We start from the raw sequence: 19538 nt of genomic DNA, 5'->3' as shown, positions 1-19538 counted from the left end.
GGTGGGGGGAGACGTGGTGGTGGGTGGGTGGGTGGGGGGAGACACGTGGTGGTGGGTGGGTGGGGGAGACACGTGGTGGTGGGTGGGTGGGTGGGGGGAGACACGTGGTGGTGGGTGGGTGGGGGGAGACACGTGGTGGTGGGTGGGTGGGTGGGGGGAGACACGTGGTGGGTGGGTGGAGACACGTGGTGGTGGGTGGGTGGAGAGACGTGGTGGTGGGTGGGTGGGTGGAGACACGTGATGGTGGTGGGTGGGGAGAGACACGTGGTGGTGGGTGGGTGGGTGGTGGGTGGGTGGGGGGAGGAGACACGTGGTGGTGGGTGGGTGGGTGGGGGGAGACACGTGGTGGTGGGTGGGTGGGTGGGGGGAGACACGTGGTGGTAGGTGGGTGGGTGGGGGGAGACACGTGGTGGGTGGGTGGGGGGAGACACGTGGTGGTGGGTGGGTGGAGACACGTGGTGGTGGGTGGGTGGGTGGGTGGAGACACGTGGTGGTGGGTGGGTGGGTGGGTGGAGACACGTGGTGGTGGGTGGGTGGGGGGAGACACGTGGTGGTGGGTGGGTGGGTGGAGACACGTGGTGGTGGGTGGGGGGAGACACGTGGTGGTGGGTGGGTGGGTGGGGAGAGACACGTGGTGGTGGGTGGGTGGAAGGAGAGACACGTGGTGGTGGGTGGGTGGGTGGGTGGAGACACGTGGTGGTGGGTGGGTGGGTGGAGACACGTGGTGGTGGGTGGGTGGGTGGAGACACGTGGTGGTGGGTGGAGACACGTGGTGGTGGGTGGGTGGGTGGAGACACGTGGTGGTGGGTGGGTGGGTGGGGGGAGACACGTGGTGGTGGGTGGGTGGGGGGAGACGTGGTGGTGGGTGGGTGGGGGGAGACGTGGTGGTGGGTGGGTGGGTGGGGGGAGACGTGGTGGTGGGTGGGTGGGTGGGGGGAGACACGTGGTGGTGGGTGGGTGGGGGAGACACGTGGTGGTGGGTGGGTGGGTGGGGGGAGACACGTGGTGGTGGGTGGGTGGGTGGGGGGAGACACGTGGTGGTGGGTGGGTGGGGGGAGACACGTGGTGGGTGGGTGGAGACACGTGGTGGTGGGTGGGTGGAGAGACGTGGTGGTGGGTGGGTGGGTGGAGAGACGTGGTGGTGGGTGGGTGGGTGGGTGGAGACACGTGATGGTGGTGGGTGGGGAGAGACACGTGGTGGTGGGTGGGTGGTGGGTGGGTGGGGGGAGGAGACACGTGGTGGTGGGTGGGTGGGTGGGGGGAGACACGTGGTGGTGGGTGGGTGGGGGGAGACACGTGGTGGTGGGTGGGTGGGTGGGGGGAGACACGTGGTGGGTGGGTGGGGGGAGACACGTGGTGGTGGGTGGGTGGAGACACGTGGTGGTGGGTGGGTGGGTGGGTGGAGACACGTGGTGGTGGGTGGGTGGGTGGGTGGAGACACGTGGTGGTGGGTGGGTGGGTGGGTGGAGACACGTGGTGGTGGGTGGGTGGGGGGAGACACGTGGTGGTGGGTGGGTGGAGACACGTGGTGGTGGGTGGGGGGAGACACGTGGTGGTGGGTGGGTGGGTGGGGAGAGACACGTGGTGGTGGGTGGGTGGAAGGAGAGACACGTGGTGGTGGGTGGGTGGGTGGAGACACGTGGTGGGTGGGTGGGTGGGTGGAGACACGTGGTGGTGGGTGGGTGGGTGGAGACACGTGGTGGTGGGTGGGTGGGTGGGTGGAGACACGTGGTGGTGGGTGGGTGGGTGGGTGGAGACACGTGGTGGTGGGTGGGTGGGTGGGTGGAGACACGTGGTGGTGGGTGGGTGGGTGGAGACACGTGGTGGTGGGTGGGTGGGTGGGTGGAGACACGTGGTGGTGGGTGGGTGGGTGGGTGGAGACACGTGGTGGTGGGTGGGTGGAGACACGTGGTGGTGGGTGGGTGGGTGGGTGGAGACACGTGGTGGTGGGTGGGTGGAGACATGTGGTGGTGGGTGAGTGAGTGAGTTAGTGGGTGAGTGAGTGAGTGAGTGGATGAGTGGGTGAGTGAGTGGCTGGGTGAGTGAGTGAGTGGGTGAGTGAGTGGCTGGGTGAGTGAGTGAGTGGCTGGGTGAGTGAGTGGGTGAGTGAGTGAGTGGCTGGGTGAGTGGCTGGGTGAGTGAGTGGGTGAGTGAGTGGCTGGGTGAGTGAGTGGTGAGTGGTGAGCAACCCTCACCATCCTCCTCCACTTCCGCCCCCTTCCCAGCGGCCATCTTGGAATCGGCGGCCATCTTGGAGTCCACCTTCTGCTGCACAAACTTCACAGCAGCACTCTGCATGAAGCGTAGATACCTAGGCAGGGTGAGGGGTGAGTGAGTGGGTGAGTGGGTGAGTGAGTGAGTGGGTGAGTGAGTGAGTGAGTGGGTGAGTGAGTGAGTGAGTGGGTGGGTGAGTGAGTGAGTGGGTGAGTGAGTGGGTGAGTGAGTGGGTGAGTGGGTGAGTGGGTGGGTGAGTGAGTGGGTGAGTGGGTGAGTGATGAGTGGGTGAGTGGGTGAGTGAGTGAGTGGGTGAGTGAGTGGGTGAGTGGGTGAGTGAGTGGGTGAGTGAGTGGGTGAGTGAGTGGTGAGTGGGTGAGTGAGTGAGTGAGTGGGTGAGTGGGTGGGTGAGTGAGTGAGTGGGTGGGTGAGTGAGTGGGTGGGTGAGTGAGTGGGTGAGTGAGTAAGTGAGTGAGTGGGTGGGTGAGTGAGTGGGTGAGTGGGTGAGTGAGTGGGTGAGTGGGTGAGTGAGTGAGTGAGTGGGTGAGTGAGTGGGTGAGTGGGTGAGTGGGTGGGTGAGTGAGTGGGTGAGTGAGTGGGTGAGTGGGTGAGTGGGTGAGTGAGTGGGTGAGTGGGTGAGTGGGTGAGTGAGTGGGTGAGTGGGTGAGTGGGTGAGTGAGTGGGTGAGTGAGTGGGTGAGTGGGTGAGTGGGTGAGTGAGTGGGTGAGTGGGTGAGTGAGTGAGTGAGTGGGTGAGTGGGTGAGTGGGTGAATGGGTGAGTGAGTGGGTGAGTGGGTGAGTGAGTGGGTGAGTGGGTGAGTGGGTGAGTGAGTGAGTGGGTGAGTGAGTGGGTGAGTGGGTGAGTGGGTGAGTGAGTGGGTGAGTGAGTGGGTGAGTGAGTGGGTGAGTGGGTGAGTGGGTGAGTGAGTGGGTGAGTGAGTGAGTGAGTGGGTGAGTGGGTGAGTGAGTGGGTGAGTGAGTGAGTGGGTGAGTGGGTGAGTGGGTGAGTGAGTGGGTGAGTGAGTGGGTGAGTGAGTGGGTGAGTGGGTGAGTGGGTGAGTGACTAAGTGAGTGACTAAGTGAGTGACTAAGTGAGAGAGTGAGTGACTAAATGAGTGACTAAGTGAGTGACTGAGTGAGTGAGTGGCTGAGTGAGTGAGTGAGTGACTAAGTGAGTGACTGAGTGAGTGAGTGAGTGTGTGAGTGAGTGAGTGGCTGAGTGAGTGACTAAATGAGTGACTAAGTGAGTGACTAAATGAGTGACTAAATGAGTGACTAAGTGAGTGACTAAGTGAGTGACTGAGTGACTAAGTGAGTGACTGAGTGAGTGACTAAGTGAGTGGCTGAGTGAGTGACTGACTAAGTGAGTGACTAAGTGAGTGACTAAGTGAGTGACTAAGTGAGTGACTAAATGAGTGACTAAATGAGTGACTAAGTGAGTGACTAAGTGAGTGACTGAGTGACTAAGTGAGTGACTGAGTGAGTGACTAAGTGAGTGGCTGAGTGAGTGACTGAGTGAGTGAGTGAGTGACTAAATGAGTGACTAAGTGAGTGAGTGAGTGACTGAGTGAGTGACTAAGTGAGTGACTAAGTGAGTGACTAAGTGAGTGACTAAGTGAGTGAGTGAGTGACTAAATGAGTGACTAAGTGAGTGACTAAGTGAGTGACTGAGTGACTAAATGAGTGACTAAGTGAGTGACTAAGTGAGTGAGTGAGTGACTAAGTGAGTGAGTGAGTGACTAAATGAGTGACTAAGTGAGTGACTAAGTGAGTGACTAAGTGAGTGACTGAGTGAGTGAGTGAGTGACTAAATGAGTGACTAAGTGAGTGAGTGAGTGACTGAGTGAGTGGCTGAGTGAGTGACTAAATGAGTGACTAAGTGAGTGACTAAATGAGTGACTAAATGAGTGACTAAGTGAGTGACTAAGTGAGTGACTGAGTGACTAAGTGAGTGACTGAGTGAGTGACTAAGTGAGTGGCTGAGTGAGTGACTGAGTGAGTGAGTGAGTGGCTGAGTGAGTGAGTGAGTGACTAAGTGAGTGACTGAGTGAGTGACTAAGTGAGTGGCTGAGTGAGTGACTGAGTGAGTGAGTGAGTGGCTGAGTGAGTGAGTGAGTGACTAAGTGAGTGACTAAGTGAGTGACTAAGTGAGTGACTAAGTGAGTGACTGAGTGAGTGAGTGACCAAGTGAGTGATTGAGTGAGTAACTAAATGAGTGACTAAATGAGTGACTAAGTGAGTGACTGAGTGACTAAATGAGTGACTAAGTGAGTGAGTGAGTGAGTGACTAAGTGAGTGACTAAGTTAGTGAGTGACTAAATGAGTGACTAAGTGAGTGACTGAGTGAGTGAGTGAGTCACCTGTTCTCTACAAAGGCCTCGACTAGCTCAGGCCGCAGGCTAGACAGACGGTGAGGGTGAGGCCGTGGGAAGCCAGCCTGGAGTGAGTGGGTGAGTGGGTGAGTGAGTGACTAAGTGAGTGACTAAGTTAGTGAGTGACTAAATGAGTGACTAAGTGAGTGACTAAGTGAGTGACTGAGTGACTAAGTGAGTGACTGAGTGACTAAGTGAGTGACTGAGTTACTAAATGAGTGACTAAGTGAGTGAGTGAGTGACTAAGTGAGTGACTAAGTTAGTGAGTGACTAAATGAGTGACTAAGTGAGTGACTGAGTGAGTGAGTGAGTCACCTGTTCTCTACAAAGGCCTCGACTAGCTCAGGCCGCAGGCTGCACAGACGGTGAGGGTGAGGCCGTGGGAAGCCAGCCTGGATGCACGCCGGGGCAAGCTCCCACATCGACTCATCGACATCGCCACCACCATCATCACCTGCAACATCAACACCAACACCATCATCACCTGCATCATCAACATCAACACCAACATCATCACCATCATCACCTGCAACATCAACACCAACACCATCAGCATCATCACCTGCACCATCAACATCACCATCATCACCTGCACCATCAACACCATCACCATCATCATCACCTGCATCATCAACATCAACATCGCCACCATCATCATCACCTGCATCATCAACACCAACACCATCAGCATCATCACCTGCACCATCAACACCACCACCAACATCATCACCTGCACCATCAACACCACCACCACCATCATCACCTGCACCATCAACACCAACACCACCATCATCACCTGCACCATCATCCCCTGCACCATCAACACCAACAACACCATCATCACCTACACCAACAACACCAACAACAACATCATCGCCACCACCATCATCACCTGCACCATCAACACCAACAACACCATCATCACCTACACCATCATCACCTGCATCATCAACATCAACACCATCATCATCACCTGCACCATCAACACCATCACCATCATCAACACCACCATCACCATCATCACCGGCACCATCGACATCACCACCATCATCATCACCTGCACCATCAACATCAACACCAACATCACCATCATCACCTGCACCATCACCAACAACACCATCATCACCTGCACCATCAACACCAACAACACCATCATCACCTGCACCATCAACACCAACAACACCATCATCACCATCATCACCTGCACCATCAACACCAACAACACCACCACCTGCACCATCAACACCAACATCACCATCACCATCATCACCTGCATCATCAACACCAACAACACCACCACCATCATCACCTGCATCATCACCTGCACCATCAACACCAACACCATCACCATCATCACCTGCATCATCAACATCAACACCACCATCATCACCTGCACCATCAACACCAACAACACCACCACCACCATCATCACCTGCACCATCAACACCAACACCATCATCATCACCTGCACCATCAACACCAACAACACCACCACCATCATCACCTGCACCATCAACACCAACATCACCATCATCACCTGCACCATCAACACCAACAACACCATCATCACCATCATCACCTGCACCATCAACACCAACAACACCACCATCATCATCACCTGCACCGTCAACACCAACAACACCACCATCACCTGCACCATCAACACCAACACCATCACCATCACCTGCACCATCAACACCAACACCACCACCATCATCATCACCTGCACCATCAACACCAACACCACCATCATCACCTGCAACATCAACACCATCATCACCTGCATCATCACCTGCACCATCAACACCAACACCATCATCATCACCTGCACCATCATCACCATCATCACCTGCACCATCAACACCAACAACACCACCACCATCATCACCTGCACCATCAACACCAACATCACCATCATCACCTGCACCATCAACACCAACATCACCATCATCACCTGCACCATCAACACCAACAACACCACCACCATCATCACCTGCAACATCAACACCAACAACACCACCATCACCTGCACCGTCAACACCAACAACACCACCATCACCTGCACCATCAACAACATCACCACCATCATCACCTGCACCATCAACACCAACAACACCACCACCATCATCACCTGCACCATCAACACCAACACCTGCACCAACATCGCCACCATCATCACCTGCACCATCAACACCAACAACACCATCATCATCACCTGCAACATCAACACCAACATCACCACCATCATCACCTGCACCATCAACATCAACACCAACAACACCACCACCATCAACACCAACACCATCATCACCTGCACCAACACCATCACCACCATCATCACCTGCACCATCAACACCACCACCATCACCTGCACCATCAACATCAACACCACCAACATCACCTGCACCATCAACATCAACACCACCACCATCACCTGCACCATCAACACCACCACCATCACCTGCACCGTCAACACCAACACCACCACCATCACCTGCACCGTCAACACCAACACCACCATCATCACCTGCACCATCACCTGCACCAACACCACCGCCATCACCTGCACCAACAACACCACCATCACCTGCACCATCAACACCAACACCATCACCTGCACCATCAACACCAACACCACCACCATCACCTGCACCATCAACACCAACACCACCACCACCACCACCTGCACCATCAACACCAACACCACCACCATCACCTGCACCATCAACACCAACACCACCACCATCACCTGCACCATCATCACCAACACCACCACCATCACCTGCACCATCAACACCAACACCATCACCATCACCTGCACCATCAACACCACCACCATCACCATCAGCTGCACCATCAACACCAACACCACCACCATCACCTGCACCATCAACACCAACACCATCACCTGCACCATCAACACCAACACCATCACCATCACCTGCACCATCACCTGCACCAACAACACCACCATCATCACCTGCACCATCAACACCAACACCACCACCATTACCTGCACCATCAACACCATCACCTGCACCATCAACACCAACACCACCATCATCACCTGCACCATCAACACCAACACCACCACCATCACCTGCACCAACAACACCAACACCACCACCATCACCTGCACCATCAACACCAACACCTGCACCATCAACATCGCCAGCCACTCACCACCAACACCACCACCACCACCACCATCACCTGCACCATCAACACCACCACCGCCACCATCACCTGCACCATCAACACCAACACCACCACCATCACCTGCACCATCAACACCACCACCATCACCTGCACCATCAACACCAACACCACCATCATCATCACCTGCATCATCAACATCAACACCACCATCATCACCTGCACCATCAACACCAACAACACCACCACCATCATCACCTGCACCATCAACACCATCATCATCACCTGCACCATCAACACCAACAACACCACCACCATCATCACCTGCACCATCAACACCAACATCACCATCATCACCTGCACCATCAACACCAACAACACCATCATCACCATCATCACCTGCACCATCAACACCAACAACACCACCATCATCATCACCTGCACCGTCAACACCAACAACACCACCATCACCTGCACCATCAACACCAACACCATCACCATCACCTGCACCATCAACACCAACACCACCATCATCATCACCTGCACCATCAACACCAACACCACCATCATCACCTGCAACATCAACATCAACACCATCATCACCTGCATCATCACCTGCACCATCAACACCAACACCATCATCATCACCTGCACCATCATCACCTGCACCATCATCACCATCATCACCTGCACCATCAACACCAACAACACCACCACCATCATCACCTGCACCATCAACACCAACATCACCATCATCACCTGCACCATCAACACCAACATCACCATCATCACCTGCACCATCAACACCAACAACACCACCACCATCATCACCTGCAACATCAACACCAACAACACCACCATCACCTGCACCGTCAACACCAACACCACCACCATCACCTGCACCATCAACACCACCACCATCACCATCAGCTGCACCATCAACACCAACACCACCACCATCACCTGCACCATCAACACCAACACCATCACCTGCACCATCAACACCAACACCACCACCATCACCTGCACCATCACCTGCACCATCAACACCATCACCTGCACCATCAACACCAACACCATCACCATCACCTGCACCATCACCTGCACCATCAACACCACCACCTGCACCATCAACATCGCCAGCCACTCACCACCAACACCACCACCACCACCACCATCACCTGCACCATCAACACCACCACCGCCACCATCACCTGCACCATCAACACCAACACCACCATCATCACCTGCACCATCAACACCACCACCATCACCTGCACCATCAACACCAACACCACCACCACCATCACCTGCACCATCAACACCAACAACACCACCATCACCTGCACCATCAACACCAACACCACCACCATCACCTGTACCATCAACACCACCACCATCACCTGCACCATCAACACCACCACCATCACCATCAGCTGCACCATCAACACCAACACCACCACCATCACCTGCACCAACAACACCAACACCACCACCATCACCTGCACCAACAACACCATCACCATCACCTGCACCATTAACACCAACACCATCACCATCACCTGCACCATCACCTGCACCATCAACACCACCACCTGCACCATCAACATCGCCAGCCACTCACCACCAACACCACCACCACCACCATCACCTGCACCATCAACACCATCACCATCACCTGCACCATCAACACCAACACCACCGCCACCATCACCTGCACCATCAACACCAACACCACCATCATCACCTGCACCATCAACACCACCACCATCACCTGCACCATCAACACCAACACCACCACCACCATCACCTGCACCATCAACACCAACAACACCACCATCACCTGCACCATCAACACCAACACCACCACCATCACCTGCACCATCAACACCATCACCTGCACCATCAACACCAACACCACCGCCATCACCTGCACCATCAACACCAACACCACCACCATCACCTGCACCATCAACACCACCACCATCACCTGCACCATCAACACCAACACCACCACCATCACCTGCACCATCAACACCAACACCACCACCATCACCTGCACCATCAACACCATCACCATCACCTGCACCATCAACACCAACACCACCACCACCATCACCTGCACCATCAACACCAACACCACCGCCATCACCTGCACCATCATCACCTGCACCATCACCTGCACCATCAACACCAACACCATCACCATCACCTGCACCATCAACACCAACACCATCACCATCACCTGCACCATCACCTGCACCAACAACACCACCATCATCACCTGCACCATCAACACCAACACCACCGCCATCACCTGCACCATCAACACCATCAACACCAACATCATCACCTGCACCATCAACACCAACACCACCATCATCACCTGCACCATCAACACCAACATCGCCAGCCACTCACCCACCCACTCACCCACTCACCCAATCATTCACCCACTCACCCAATCACTCACCCACTCACCCAATCAATCACCCACTCACCCAATCACTCACCCAATCACTCACCCACTCACCCAATCAATCACCCACTCACCCAATCACTCACCCACTCACCCAATCACTCACCCACTCACCCAATCACTCACCCACTCACCCAATCACTCACCCACTCACCCAATCACTCACCCACTCACCCAATCACTCACCCACTCACCCAATCACTCACCCACTCACCCAATCAATCACCCACTCACCCAATCAATCACCCACTCACCCAATCACTCACCCACTCACCCAATCACTCACCCACTCATCCACTCACCCAATCACTCACCCAATCACTCACCCACTCACCCCCCCACCCACCCCCCCACCCACCCCCCCACTCACCCCCCCACCCACCCCCCCACTCACCCCCCCACCCACCACCAGTGGAGGCTGCTGATGGGGGGGGTGGTGGCAGGAAGTTGAGGTCACAGGGGAAGCACCGCAGGAGGTCGAGGACGTAGTGGCGGCCATCGTTACCCACAATGCCCTTCAGCTCGACGGAGGTCGCGACCTCGACGGGGGTCCCTCGCTCGTCCAGCACGCGGTGACGTAGAGCCTGGTCACGTGACACACACACAGTGACACACACACAGTGACACACACAGTGACACACACACAGTGACACACACACAGTGACACACAGTGACACACACACACAGTGACACACACACACACAGTGACACACACAGTGACACACACACAGTGACACACACAGTGACACACACACACAGTGACACACACACACACAGTGACACACACACAGTGACACACACAGTGACACACAGTGACACACACAGTGACACACACACACACACACAGTGACACACACAGTGACACACACAGTGACACACACACAGTGACACACACACACAGTAACACACACACAGTGACACACACACAGTGACACACACAGTGACACACAACAACAACAACAACCGCCATTCGCCACTAAGTGGCGGTGACGTCACCACGACGCTTGTGCCAGGCTATGTGCACCTTGAGGCCACGTGAAGTGTCGAACGCCCGCTGGCAGGAGGTCACGGGGCAGACCCAGGTGCCACGGGTCGACTGACTGAGATGACTGGCTGATGCACCACCTGTGCCCCCTACTGTGCCAACCTGCTGTGCTTTAGCCACCCGACGCTCCGCTCGCTGTTGTGAGCGTCGCTCCTCCGCCCTCCGTTGTTGTTGGAGGGCGACTGCCTCCAACTGCCCAGTAGCATCCTTCACGAGCCTCCTCCACAGAGGCCGATCTTGACACCGCTGGTACCAGTCATCGGCAAGTCCACTCAGCTCCACGTCCTCCTGTACCACATCACTCCATCTCTTCTCTAGCCCGTGCCGCGCCCGCTTAGCCCCCTCAATCCGGCCAAACAAAAGCTGTTTCGGCATGCGGTGGCTGGGCATGCGGGCTACATGACCCAGCCATCGCAGCCTTGCCTGCCGGAGGAGCTCACCGATGGGACCCTGCCCAGATCTTTCAAGGATTTGTGAGCTCCTCACACAATCCAGTCTGGTTAAACCCAGGATGGATCGTAGGCAGGTCAGCCTAAATGTTTCTAACCGGCGAAGATGTTCCATTAGGGGGGTCCACGTTTCGCAAGCGTAGAGAAGGGAGGGAATGACCGTGGCCGAGAAGACCTGAAGCTTAGTGCGGAGCGACAGACCAGGTAGCTTCCACACAGCGTTACACAACCGATGAAAAGATATTGCCGCTCGACTGATTCGGAGTGAGACCTCTGCTGTTAAACTGGAGCCAGTCATAAGCACACTGCCCAGGTATGGGAAACTCTCCACTCTCTCCACAACTGCCCCATCACCGATTGGGAGTTGTGGGGGTGGAGTGTCCGATGGTACAAAATACCCAGGCAGGTGCTTAGTTTTGGTGGGGCTGATGGTAAGGCCCCACCTCTTAGTGGCACGCTCCAGTCTCAGCAGCAGCGTCTCCAACTCCTCCTCTGACTGAGCAGCTATTACCAAGTCATCAGCATACATAACGTGGTTGAGCAATAGGGAGCCATCCCTTGACCGCACCCGGGCATCGATTAGCCTCCCATTATATCTGTACCATATGGAGATTCCCCCGGTACAGCTATTGAAGGCTTCACGAACTACGTGGTCAAAATAGATGTTAAATAATGTGGGAGCCAGAGGACATCCCTGTCGCACCCCAAGGTGTACAGGGAATGGCTCTGACTCCCGGCCACGTAGTTTTACCCGGGCCCGCTCACCATCATGAAGGTCCTTAATGATCGTGAGCAGAGGGTCAGGTACTCCAAAAGCACGAAGAACGACCCAGAGCCCAGGCCTACTGATGGTATCATAGGCCTTGACCAGGTCAATAAAGCAGAGATGTAGGTCTTGTTGGAATTCCCTACACCTCTGCTGTAGCAGACGGACAGAAAATATGGCGTCTGTGCAGGACCGCCCTTTCCTGAAACCGCATTGGGGCTCCGCAAGCCTCTCCTCAGCGTGCCTGGCAAGGCGATGCTGAATAATCCTTGCCAGGACCTTTCCCGGCACACTGAGGAGTGAGATGCCCCTGTAGTTGTTACAGTCTGTGCGGTCCCCCTTCTTAAAAATGGGGACCACCAGGGCATCCTTCCAATCCTGCGGAACCCGTCCAGTGGTCCAGACTGTTGTTATGATGTCATATAGGGCAGTCTGTGCACAAACGCCACCCTCCCTCAGCATTTCGCTTGGGAGATCATCTCTGCCCGCTGCCTTTCCTGGTCTCAGACTCCGGATCGCCTTCAATATTTCCTCAGCAGATGGCACCTCAGCCAGCCACTCACAGGGGGTGACTTCATCCAATATTTGAGGCACCGCAGCCTCAGCAGGGTCATCCTCACTTTGTGCCACGATGTTTTCCTGGCTGAGGGATTTTCCCTCCCCCAGGACCTCACAGAAATGCTCAGCAAATCTGCGAACCTGTTCCTGGGGGTCGGAAATTGGATCACCGTTTTTTCCCCTAATGATGGTAATAGGTGTGGCGCTGCAGGTTACTTTTTTGATGGAGTTAAATAGCGATTTGTGATCACGGGCCACTGAGGCAGACTCCATCTCCTCAGCAACCCGCGACCACCACCCATCCTTGCAGCGCCTCACGGCTCTTCGAACCTCCGAGCGAAGGCTGCGGTAAGCCTCCTCATTCTCTGACGTGGGATTCTGTAGCCGATGACAGTGGGCCTGTCGCTTTTTCTCAACCATCCTGAACAACTCCTCTGTCATCCAGGGTGTCTGGGGAGGTCTGGACCGCATACCCAAAGCAGCCATTGCAGCTGCATGAGTCACGGTCCTAAACCTCGCCCATTTACCCTCGACATCAGGAGGAGTCGGGGACGATGCCAATCCCAGCCGCAAGCGATGATAAAATTCTCGCTTGCAACTTTCATCAGATAACTGAGACCAGGCCACTTTAGGTTGGAATGGGGTCCTGGGTGTACACCCACCACCGGAGTGGAAGAATGGCAGGCGCATCTTACAGATGACTAGTCGATGGTCAGAGGCAGATCAGCTCCACGGTAGGTCCTGGTGTCAAGGACATGGGCTCGCATTCGCTGGTCCGTCACTATGTAGTCCAGCAGATGTTCTTGCTTGGACCCGGCATGCATCCATGATGTTGTGTGGATGCGCCGATGCCGAAACAGCGTGTTGGTAATTACAAGCCCATGGGCTGCACAAAAATCTAGCAGCCTCCTACCGTTGTTATTGAGCTGATCTGGCCCATGCCCTCCAATCACTCCAGACCAGGTGCCAGTATCATGACCAACTCGGGCATTGAAGTCACCCAACATGATGACTCTATCCCGAGGGGCCACTTTAGCCAGCACCTGTGACAGGAGGTCATAGAAGGCATCTGACTCATCGGCTTTGCCTGCATCCCTCCACGGATGTTCATCTTCGGTGGGGGCATAAGTAACCACGACCACCATTCCTCGCCTCCGGTTGATGGGAAGGCGAGCCCAAAGTAGCCTGGGGCTTACAGCTTCCCACACCTCACCGCCACGCTCCCACGCCCCCTTCATTCTTTTATTCAAAAGAAGACCCACACCCTGTTGTTTGGCAGTCTGCTGCCCCGAGTAGAGGACTGTCCACCCCTCATGGTGGCAGGAGCCAGAGCCGGTCCACCGGACCTCCTGAATGCCGCATAGATCCAGGCGGTACCGGTCCAGCTCCTGACAGAGGAGTGGCAGCCTCTCCTCTGCAGTGAGCGTTCGAACATTCCACGTGGCCACCCGTAGTGGCTTTTCGTTGTTTCTGGAGTAGCCCCGAGGGTAGGTATTCAATCTCCTGGCTCCGCCAATTGGGGTTTGGCCAGGAGACGTCATAGACGCCTGGCCCCCACGGGGCCTCCGGCACAAGCTTAGTTGTTACATATTTCACTTTAATTCGTGGTTTTGTGGTAATTAATTGAAGGTGGAGGGGTTACCAGCCCTCGCACCCGTCCAGAGCCCCCGTTTAGCCCCTGTGGTGGACACATATGCCATGAGGGGAGGAGCCAATCAAAATTGGAACTCCCCCCACAGCACTGTCCACAGTGACACACACACACAGTGACACACACAGTGACACACACAGTGACACACAGTGACACACACAGTGACAAACACACAGTGACACACACACAGTGACACACACAGTGACACACAGTGACACACACAGTGACAAACACACAGTGACACACACACAGTGACACACACAGTGACACACACACAGTGACACATACACAGACACAGATACAACAACAACAATCGCCATTCGCCACTAAGTGGCGGTGACATCACCACGACGCTTGTGCCAGGACATGTGCACCTTGAGGCCACGTGAAGTGTCGAACGCCCGCTGGCAGGAGGTCACGGGCAGACCCAGGTGCCACGGGTCGACTGACTGAGATGAGTGGCTGATGCACCACCTGTGCCCCCTACTGTGCCAACCTGCTGTGCTTTAGCCACCCGGCGCTCCGCTCGTTGTTCTGAGCGTCGCTCCTCCGCCCTCCGTTGTTGTTGGAGGGCGACTGCCTCCAACTGCCCAGTAGCATCCTTCACGAGCCTCCTCCACAGAGGCCGATCTTGACACCGCTGGTACCAGTCATCGGCAAGTCCACTCAGCTCCACGTCCTCCTGTACCACATCACTCCATCTCTTCTCTAGCCCGTGCCGTGCCCGCTTAGCCCCCTCAATCCGGCCAAACAAAAGCTGTTTCGGCATGCGGTGGCTGGGCATGCGGGCTACATGACCCAGCCATCGCAGTCTTGCCTGCCGGAGTAGCTCACCGATGGGACCCTGCCCAGATCTTTCAAGGATTTGTGAGCTCCTCACACAATCCAGTCTGGTTAAACCCAGGATGGATCGTAGGCAGGCCAGCCTAAATGTTTCTAACCGGCGAAGATGTTCCATTAGGGGGGTCCACGTTTCGCAAGCGTAGAGAAGGGAGGGAATGACCGTGGCCGAGAAGACCTGAAGCTTAGTGCGGAGCGACAGACCAGGTAGCTTCCACACAGCGTTACGCAACCGATGAAAAGATATTGCCGCTCGACTGATTCGGAGTGAGACCTCTGCTGTTAAACTGGAGCCAGTCATAAGCACACTGCCCAGGTATGGGAAACTCTCCACTCTCTCCACAACTGCCCCATCACCGATTGGGGAGTCGTGGGGGTGGAGTGTCCGATGGTACAAAATACCCAGGCAGGTGCTTAGTTTTTGTGGGGCTGATGGTAAGGCCCCACCTCTTAGTGGCACGCTCCAGTCTCAGCAGCAGCGTCTCCAACTCCTCCTCTGACTGAGCAGCTATTACCAAAACATCAGCATACATAACATGGTTGAGCAATAGGGAGCCACCCCTTGACCGCACCCGGGCATCGATTAGCCTCCCATTATATCTGTACCATATGGAGATTCACCCGGTACAGCTATTGAAGGCTTCATGAACTACGTGGTCAAAATAGATGTTAAATAATGTGGGAGCCAGAGGACATCCCTGTCGCACCCCAAGGTGTACAGGGAATGGCTCTGACTCCCGGCCACGTAGTTTTACCCGGGCCCGCTCACCATCATGAAGGTCCTTAATGATCGTGAGCAGAGGGTCAGGTACTCAAAAAGCACGAAGAACGACCCAGAGCCCAGGCCTACTGATGGTATCATAGGCCTTGACCAGGTCAATAAAGCAGAGATGTAGGTCTTGTTGGAATTCCCTACACCTCTGCTGTAGCAGACGGACAGAAAATATGGCATCTGTGCAGGACCGCCCTATCCTGAAACCGCATTGGGGCTCCGCAAGCCTCTCCTCAGCGTGCCTGGCAAGGCGATGCTGAATAATCCTTGCCAGGACCTTTCCCGGCACACTGAGGAGTGAGATGCCCCTGTAGTTGTTACAGTCTGTGCGGTCCCCCTTCTTAAAAATGGGGACCACCAGGGCATCCTTCCAATCCTGCGGAACCCGTCCAGTGGTCCAGACTGTTGTTATGATATCATATAGGGCAGTCTGTGCACAAACGCCACCCTCCCTCAGCATTTCGCTTGGGAGATCATCTCTGCCCGCTGCCTTTCCTGGTCTCAGACTCCGGATCGCCTTCAATACTTCCTCAGCAGATGGCACCTCAGCCAGCCACTCACAGGGGGTGACTTCTTCCAATATTTGAGGCACCGCAGCCTCAGCAGGGTCATCCTCACTTTGTGCCACGATGTTTTCCTGGCTGAGGGATTTTCCCTCCCCCAGGACCTCACAGAAATGCTCAGCAAATCTGCGAACCTGTTCCTGGGGGTCGGAGATTGGATCACCGTTTTTTCCCCTAATGATGGTAATAGGTGTGGCGCTGCAGGTTACTTTTTTGATGGAGTTAAATAGAGATTTGTGATCACGGGCCACTGAGGCAGACTCCATCTCCTCAGCAACCCGCGACCACCACCCATCCTTGCAGCGCCTCACGGCTCTCCGAACCTCCGAGCGAAGGCTGCGGTAAGCCTCCTCATTCTCTGACGTGGGATTCTGTAGCCGATGACAATGGGCCTGTCGCTTTTTCTCAACCATCCTGAACACCTCCTCTGTCAGCCAGGGTCTCTGGGGAGGTCTGGACCGCGTACCCAAAGCAGCCATTGCAGCTGCATGAGTCACAGTCCTAAACCTCGCCCATTTACCCTCGACATCAGGAGGAGTCGGGGACGATGTCAATCCCAGCCGCAAGCGATGATGAAATTCTCGCTTGCAACTTTCATCAGATAACTGAGACCAGGCCACTTTATGTTGGAATGGGGTCCTGGGTGTACACCCACCACCAGAGTGGAAGAATGGCAGGCGCATCTTACAGATGACTAGTCGATGGTCAGAGGGCAGATCAGCTCCACGGTAGGTCCTGGTGTCAAGGACATGGGCTCGCATTCGCTGGTCCGTCACTACGTAGTCCAGCAGATGTTCTTGCTTGGACCCGGCATGCATCCATGATGTTGTGTGGATGCGCCGATGCCAGAACAGCGTGTTGGTAATTACAAGCCCATGGGCTGCACAAATCTAGCAGCCTCCTACCGTTGTTATTGAGCTGATCTGGCCCATGCCCTCCAATCACTCCAGACCAGGTGCCAGTATCATGACCAACTCGGGCATTGAAGTCACCCAACATGATGACTCTATCCCGAGGGGCCACTTTAGCCAGCACCTGTGACAGGAGGTCATAGAAGGCATCTGACTCATCGGCTTTGCCTGCATCCCTCCACGGATGTTCATCTTCGGTGGGGGCATAAGTAACCACGACCACCATTCCTCGCCTCCGGTTGATGGGAAGGCGAGCCCAAAGTAGCCTGGGGCTTACAGCTTCCCACACCTCACCGCCACGCTCCCACGCCCCCTTCATTCTTTTGTTCAAAAGAAGACCCACACCCTGTTGTTTGGCAGTCTGCTGCCCCGAGTAGAGGACTGTCCACCCCTCATGGTGGCAGGAGTCAGAGCCGGTCCACCGGACCTCCTGAATGCCGCATAGATCCAGGCGGTACCGGTCCAGCTCCCGACAGAGGAGTGGCAGCCTCTCCTCCGCAGTGAGCGTTCGAACATTCCACGTGGCCACCCGTAGTGGCTTTTCGTTGTTTCTGGAGGAGCCCCGAGGGTAGATATTCAATCTCCTGGCTCCGCCATTTGGGGTTTGGCCAGGAGACGTCATAGACGCCTGGCCCCCCCGGGGCCTCCGGCACAAGCTTATTAGTTACATATTTCAGTTTAACTCGTGGTTTCGTGGTAATTAATTGAAGGTGGAGGGGTTACCAGCCCCTCGCACCCGTCCAGAGCCCCCGTTTAGCCCCTGTGGTGGACACAGACGCCATGAGGGGAGGAGCCAATCAAAATTGGATCTCCCCCCACAGCACTGTCCACGACAGAGTTGCCCGTCCGGCACCGCGAGTAGGTAGGGGGTTGTTGTTTTGGCACACACACACACACAGTGACACACACACACACACAGTGACTACACACACACACACAGTGACACACACACACAGTGACACACACAGTGACACACACACAGTGACACACACACACACACACAGTGACATACACACACACACAGTGACACACACACACACAGTGACACACACACAGTGACACACACACACACAGTGACACACACACAGTGACACACACACAGTGACACACAGTGACATACACACACACACACAGTGACACACACAGTGACACACACAGTGACACACACACAGTGACACACACACACACACAGTGACACACACACACAGTGACACACACACAGACACACAGTGACACACACCACACACCACACACCACCACTCCCCCCCTCCCCTCCCCCCTCCCCACTCCTCACCTTCAGCGCGTTTGCCGGACCCTGCAGCAGCCTCAGGAACTCCTCTTGAGCTCCCCCCTCCCCCCCCCCTCCTCCTCCTCCTCCCCCAGCCCCGCCCCCCGCCTCCCCCCCCCCGCCTCCTCCTCCCCCCCCAGCCCCGCCCCCCGCCTCCCCCCCCCCCCTCCCCCCCCCCCAGCCCCGGCCACGGTGGCCCCGAAGTCGATGGATCCGTAGGCGACGCTTTGGGCCCCCCGGTGCCTCTCCAGGAGGCCCGGCACGAGGCTCTGGCCTGTGACACGGCGGCCGCGGTAGTCCACGACGGCCGTGGCCACCAGGCAGGGCCCCCCCCCACTACTCCCGGGGGGGGGGGGGGGCCCCCCCCCACGGTGGGGGGGGGGCGGGGGGGGGCAGGCGTCGACGGCGGCCCCCAGGGCTCGCACCCCGGAGAGGTCGAGGAGGGGGGCGGCGTGGGCGGCCGCGTGGCCCCCC

The 19538-nt window shown here is 56.0% G+C and overlaps 1 protein-coding gene across 1 annotated transcript in view; it reads right to left on the bottom strand.

The window, feature by feature from the left end:
• The window catches only part of LOC116937177 (clustered mitochondria protein homolog), a 51272-nt gene extending 32128 nt beyond the window's left edge, over nt 1–19144 (bottom strand). Inside the window, exons 1-4 of the mRNA XM_076063469.1 lie at nt 19071–19144; nt 10628–10805; nt 4902–5040; nt 2196–2311 (exon numbers count right to left, since the gene is read on the bottom strand). Coding sequence (XP_075919584.1) covers nt 2196–2311; nt 4902–5008 — 223 coding nt within the window. The 5' untranslated portion in view covers nt 5009–5040; nt 10628–10805; nt 19071–19144. The remainder of the gene's footprint in view (nt 1–2195; nt 2312–4901; nt 5041–10627; nt 10806–19070) is intronic.
• Between the last annotated feature and the right edge of the window lie 394 nt (nt 19145–19538).

This window comes from Petromyzon marinus, unplaced genomic scaffold (assembly GCF_048934315.1).
Source record: "Petromyzon marinus isolate PM22_M1 ecotype Great Lakes invasive population unplaced genomic scaffold, UKy_Petmar_22M1.pri1.0 PM_Scaffold_131, whole genome shotgun sequence".
Lineage (NCBI taxonomy): Eukaryota > Metazoa > Chordata > Hyperoartia > Petromyzontiformes > Petromyzontidae > Petromyzon > Petromyzon marinus.
Note: the sequence above shows the minus strand (reverse complement) of the source record. Positions and strands in the feature narration are given on the sequence as shown.